The 6,409-nt window shown below is 58.3% G+C and overlaps 1 protein-coding gene across 1 annotated transcript; it reads left to right on the top strand.

Annotated features, from left to right (window-relative positions):
- Positions 1-1,902: 1,902 nt before the first annotated feature.
- LOC123461635 (histone H1.10) lies at positions 1,903-2,884 on the top strand. Its single transcript, XM_045153075.1, has one exon. The coding sequence runs from the start codon at positions 1,942-1,944 to the stop codon at positions 2,521-2,523; it is 582 nt and encodes a 193-aa protein (XP_045009010.1). The 5' UTR covers positions 1,903-1,941; the 3' UTR covers positions 2,524-2,884.
- The last annotated feature ends 3,525 nt before the right edge of the window (positions 2,885-6,409 follow it).

Here is a 6,409-nt window from a genome sequence, read left to right as displayed (position 1 = left end):
CTGTGCTTAGAGTGGAGGAGTCAAAGAAAAGCCTTTCCAGCCCCTCTGAGTGCTGCCTTCCATCTCCAAGGCACAACTCCCTCCTCCCCCAATTAGGAAATTCTGATGACCTTTGGTCACCCTGACTGGGTCCAAGGCCCTTAAGGTTTTGTAAATGACATTCTTACTGGCCTGGGGCAACCTCCCTCTCCTACACTGCACTGGGAGTGCAGCTCTTCCCTCGGGCCCCAGACCTCTCCTGTCTCACCTTACCCGCAAGCTTCTGCTCTCTATGGGACAGAATAGGGGTGTGGAAGAGAGGAAGGGACTTTAGGACTAAGGAGGCCTGATGGTGTTAAGCCCGGAATAAATCCACCTACACCCCTATGGGACTTGGCTGTACTCTGCAGCTTCCTCTAACTGCATGCATACCTTTCCCTCACCCAGGAAACCCAGTTCCTAGTGACCTGTTCCATCCCACCCATCTAAGTTTCTGGCACTCAAGTTTTAGCATAGGACGTTAGGAGATTGCATGAGTATACACTCATTGTCCAGGAAACTCGGTGATCCACATTTATTGCAAAAGGCTCCGTCATCTTCAGGTGTGTCTCAACTAGTCTTGGCTCCTTCAACTGGAGGGTTCTTTGTTTTGAGAACATCTGTCCTGCACAGCTTCTGCACCTCAATGTTGAAGCCAACAGCCCTTCAGGGCCAGCCGATTTACAAGCCCCAGGAGCCCTCGGCCTGGAGCCTGGTGCACAGACAGGCAGGGTAGAATCCGAAGACCCTCCGGCTTCACAGTGTACTCTGCTGGGAGGGGGAGGGACAGCAAGCAAGAGTCACTCAGCTCCGCTCCTGCACCCTCTCTCAGACGGCCTCCAGAGATCACCCTTACACTGGGCATTTGACTTTGCAAGGACCAGGGACAGCTACTTACGCATCATAAAATGAGGCTCTAGCAGTGGGGCAGCGGCTAGACAGACTCTGCAGAGAGAGGTCACGGCGGTCTGGCCTGCGCCCTCGCGCCAGGGCCGCAAGACTCAAGACCCCCTGGCGCACACCCCGAGGGCGCCTCCCTTCTGCTATCCTCTCGAGGAGATCCCCCCACCACCACCACCATCCTGGCGCCAAGGCGCTCTTCGCGTTGCCCAGGCCGGCCGCGTGAGGGCGTGCCCTGTGTTAGTTCGGGCAAATTAAAGGTCGTCCTGCGGGCAGGCCTGTGGTCCCCTTGGCCCGAATAGGGCACGGATGCCCGCCGCGCACTCTTGGCTGCCACTTGCAGAGCTCTGCGCCTGGGGGCTTCCCTCGGGACGTGCAATATCCACTCCCAAACGGGGCGCCCCCGGGGCTCCGCGCTCCCGCAGCCTGGGGTACGCACCTCCGCGGCCCTCGGCCGAGCCCCTCGAGAGCGCGGGCTGCCCGGGTGCCGCGTCGCGGGCTCGGGCCCGGGCCAGGGCACCCTGCTGCGGCCGCGGCGGCGCCCAGGAGGCGTGGGCAGGGGAGCCAGCGGCCGCGGAAGGCGCTCCAAGAAGCACAAGTTGGCGCTGGCCCTGGACCAGGCTGTTGTTGTTCTCAACGCGGTCCGCTACGGGGAAATAAAAGCCGAGAGGGCCGCCCTCCTCGCCAGAGCGCGGCGCGCACGCCCAGAGTTCGGGAGACGGCGCAGCGTCTCGGCGCGCGGGCCCCCCTCCCCCGTGCCTCGGCTCAGCCCCCGCCGGCCCCGGCGACCCTCCCCGCCCAGCCCGAGGCCGGGACCCTCCGCCGGGCCCCGCGCCCCGCTCCGGCCCGGCCCCCCGCCCGGCTCCAGCCCTGCCGCCCGGCCCCAGGCCCGGCCGCGGCCGCTCCCGCCTGGAGCCGCCGCGCGCCCCCAGCCCCCCGGCGCCGCCGCGGCCCCTCGCCTTCCTCTTCCCGGCGCGGCCCCCCGGCTTCCGCGCGCCGCCCGCCACCAACCCGCTGGCCACCATGTCGGTGGAGCTAGAGGAGGCCCTGCCGCCGACCAGCGCCGAGGGGGCGGCCCGCAAGGCGGCCAGGGCGGGCGGCGCGACCCCGCCGGCCCCGGCCAAGAAGAGGAAGAACCGTAAGAAGAACCAACCGGGCAAGTACAGCCAGCTGGTGGTGGAGACGATCCGCAGGCTGGGCGAGCGCGGCGGCTCGTCGCTGGCCCGCATCTACGCCGAGGCCCGGAAGGTGCCGTGGTTCGACCAGCAGAACGGGCGCACCTACCTCAAGTACTCGATCCGGGCGCTGGTGCAGAACGACACCCTGCTGCAGGTGAAGGGCACCGGCGCCAACGGCTCCTTCAAGCTCAACCGCAAGAAGCTGGAGGGCGGCGCCGAGAGACGCGGGGCCCCGGCGGCCTCCAGCCCCGCGCCCGCGCCCGCGCCGCCCAAGGCCCGCACCAAGGCGGCGGCGGCGGCGGACAGGAAGCCGGCCCGGCCCGCCAAGCCCGAGCGGCCCGCGCACAAGGCCAAGAGCGGCGGGGCCAAGAAGGTGAAGAAGGCGGCCAAGCCCAGCGTCCCCAAGGTGCCCAAGGGTCGCAAGTGAGCGGGACCCAGACCCGCATCCGATTTCCGGTTGTCTTTTCCTTTTCTTTTTCTTTTTTTTTATTTTTTGTGCCCTGGTTTTTGTACGGTTCGGCCCGTCCCGTGCCCCCCTCCCCCACGTCCCCGCCCGCGCCCCTCCCCCAGCGACGCCGCCGCGTTCTGTTGTTTGCTTCGGATTTTTGAACCGGCCCTGGCGGCGCAGCTATTGGCTCTCGCCCTTGGCAACAGCCGTCGCCATGGTTACCGGCCCCGCGGCGCCACTGTCCGGGTGGCGCCGGCCCACCCTGCGCCCGGGGTGCGCGGTGCCCGCCTTTGCCTCAGCCTGCCGCCCTCCCGGGGCGCAATAAAAGGTTCCAACCTTGGCCGGTGTGTTGTCTTGCGGAGGGTGGGGGAGAGGAGGGGAACGGAGTGGGCGGCTTGCGCCGGGCCCTTCCTGCAGTGGGAGATGGCTTCCCAGGCCCGAGTCACCCCTAGTGGTCACTTGGAGTGGTGGTGGGTGGTCGAGGTTTGCGAGATCAGAACCCTTTCGGAGCTGGCACTGGCTGAATCTAGAGTGGTGGGACAAGTGAGGTGTCTGGGCCTGCTGGGCAGCGGAGTGCACAGTGCCTACTGGAAATTCGGAAGAGAACGTTCCTCCCCCCACCCCCCAGCGGCGGGACACCACCGGTACAGTTTGTGCATAATAAAGGCCCTACCCTGACATGTTTCTGGAGGGACGACGACCTTGCAAAGTGACCAAAGCTTGGAAACCAGGAAAGGCTCTGGAGCAGTAGCTATGCACACATGCCAGATGGGGCCAGCCTGGGCTAGGGTTAGATGAGGTATGCAGGAGTTTCCCAAAATCCATGTGGAGTGAGGCTTTGGGGCAATGGCTGAGAGGAGGGAGCTGAAGAGACTAGACTTCATCCAGTCTTCCGCTGACAGGTGTCACTAGGCAGGCAAGCGGCCACACTACCTCTGATGCCTGGCCTAGGGCTTCTCAATGCAAAGGGCAGGGCTAAGTGCACGCTGAGTTGTGCCTGCTCTGCCTAAGCTTCTGGCCAGTGGCTGAGATGGCCAGACATGCCTCAGCTCTTTTACCCTCTTGGCAGAAGTTGAGATGCTGGATAGCCAGGTGGTGGTCAGCGGACTGGGGTACCTTCTCATTAGGGACAGATAGGCTGGGACCCAGAGGCACCAGACCTAGGTTGACATTGTCCATACTGTAGGGCCAGCCAGTAGGCCACCTGGGCAGGACCTCTCGGGATTCTAGGGAGTGGTGAGGTGCTACAGACCAACAGATGGTACCCCAGGTGACATCCTGTAGCCCCAAGCCAGTAACACCAGAAAGCTGGCTCACTTGTCCACAGGGGCACGCCTAGGGCTGAGCTTGAAAACCAGCTCCACGGGTGATTCTGGGGTCCCCAAGAAGGGTGAGGATTGCCTTGCCTGCCTATCTGAGCCCTCCACAGCCAGCACTGCGCCCCTTCTCCAAGCACCCTGGTGAAGGCTTAACCTCCCTCTTCTACTGCGGACCTCTATTTTTGGGGGACAACTCATGAGCTCCAAGGCCCCAAAATGGCCTTTAGACTGTCAATTCCTTTCCATATTCCTTACCCAGCTCTGCCCCTTGCAGTTCTCTTCCAACCTGCTGCCTGCTCTGTGCCTGGCACCTGCCTACCTTTGCTTAGACAGTGATCCTGACTGACCCATCCCAGGCCCTCCTGCATGTTCAACCACCCAGAGGACACCCTCAACAGAGCAGGCTTCCTACTCTTCTGATGGTACCACTATAACTCCTTTGAGAATCTAGGGCCCTCCCCCTTTGTAAGGACACAAGCTTGGAAGGAACTACCTGTCCAGTGTTCCCACACCCTTCCCAGATGGCTTGTTGGGACTCTACCTGGGCTGCTTCAAACTCTGCTGGCTGACTTAATGGGAGCTCCGAATGGGTTCATGTCCCTGATGGGTATTTCAAGTTAAAACCATACTACCCTACCTCTGACTGCTCTTGATCACATGGGTCAGGCCCTGGGAGGAGCCAGCACAGCCCTCATCTCAACCTTGCTGCAGCTTCTAGCCCCCTGCAGGGCCACACAGCTGGCCAGTGACCAGGCAACAAAGCCTTGGTTTCCTTTCCTGTTAACACCACACTCAAGCCATGGCACTGGGATGGGGAGCCCAGGTTCCATTTCCTGACTGTGTGTCCTGGACTTGGCTCCAGGCACCCCAGCTCGAGGTGAACACAGCTGACACCTGACACTTGCACAGGGCTTACACATAGAAGTGACTTGGTATAGCCAGGAGGCACAGGACTTGTTGGTAAAGCAGCCTAGGCCTGAGTACCTTTCTTTTATTCCAGAGAGAATTGGCATGCCAAGGCCTCCAGCCACTATAATCAAACTCCAGACACATGCACCAACATGTGCTCTTGCATCACCTTGTGGGTCTGGCTTATGTGGGACCTGGAGAGTCAAACATGGGTCCTTAGGCTTCACAGGCAAGCACCTTAACCAGTAAAACCATCTCTCCAGCCCCAGAGTGCCTTTCTATATATGCTAAGGGTTGGGTAGAAGCTGAGGGCCAGAGTGTGGAGCCTGGCTCCACAGGGACATTTGGTCTGGGACAAGATTGTTCTCCCCAAGCCTGTGTTTCTTTATATTATCATGAGCCAATTGCACGCTTCATTGCTTTTTTTTTTTTTTTTCTTAGCAACTGCAGCCTTGATCTCATGGTCAGAAATAAGAGAAAGTTTCTCTTTTTTGACTTGTAATCATGGCAGGTAGGGTCAAAATTATGGTTCAGGCTGGGCATGGTGGCACACCTTTAATTCCAGCACTCAGGAGGCAGACATTGGAAGATCACTGCGAGTTCAAAGCCACCCTGAGACCACATAGTGAATTCTAGGTCAGCCTGGGCTAGAGAGATCTTAACTAGAAAAAAAAAAAAAAAAAAAAAAAAAGATGTTTCGGCATTGTTGGCAATAGGTTTGGAAAATTGGCCACAGCAAGCATCTCTTCAAGTTTTAGTGCCTCTAGATGTAGAAACATGGACTGGCTATGCATGTCAAGCAGTTGTTTGACTTTTTTTTTTCTTTTTCTTTTTTTTTTTTTTTTTTTTTAGGTAGAGTCTCACTGTAACCCAAGCTGACCTGGAATTCACTGTGTAGTCTCAAGGTGGCCTCGAACTCATGATGCTCCTCCTACCTCTGCCTCCCACATGCTGGGATTAAAGGCACGGTCACCACACTTGGCCCTTTTTTAAATTTTTGAGAAGGTCTCAGGCAATAGCCAAGGTTGGCTTCAAGCCTGTGATAAATCCTCTTGCCTCAGCCTTCTGAGAACTGGGATGTAGCATCAGCTACCATGCATTGCCCTGTCTTTAAAGCCATGATGAGGGCTGGAGAGATGGCTTAGCAGTTAAGCACTTGCCTGTGAAGCCTAAGGACCCCGGTTCAAGGCTCGGTTCCCCAGGTCCCACGTTAGCCAGATGCACAAGGGGGCGCACGCGTCTGGAGTTCGTTTGCAGAGGCTGGAAGCCCTGGCGTGCCCATTCTCTCTCTCTCCCTCTATCTGTCTTTCTCTCTGTGTCTGTCACTCTCAAATAAATAAATAAAATTAAAAAAAAAAAAAAGCATTAAAGCCATGATGGAAGTCCCACCTGAGTTTCTAGGTCTCTCTCTGGATAGTTGATATTGTCAACTTGACAGCATTTAGCATCACTATGGAAATACCTCTGGGACTATCTTTGAGGGTGTTTCCAGAAAGATTTAACTGACCACAGGACGTTCAATCCAAACGTGGGTTGCACCATCCAGTAAGCTGGGATCTCAGAATGAATAAAACCAGGAGGAAAAAAGACTGGAGCCACAGTTCTTTTCTCTCTGCTTCCTAACTGTAGATACAATG

Source organism: Jaculus jaculus, chromosome 6, assembly GCF_020740685.1.
Source record: "Jaculus jaculus isolate mJacJac1 chromosome 6, mJacJac1.mat.Y.cur, whole genome shotgun sequence".
Lineage (NCBI taxonomy): Eukaryota > Metazoa > Chordata > Mammalia > Rodentia > Dipodidae > Jaculus > Jaculus jaculus.
The sequence above is the reverse complement of the archived record's forward strand: the minus strand, read 5'-3'. Positions and strand labels throughout refer to the sequence as shown.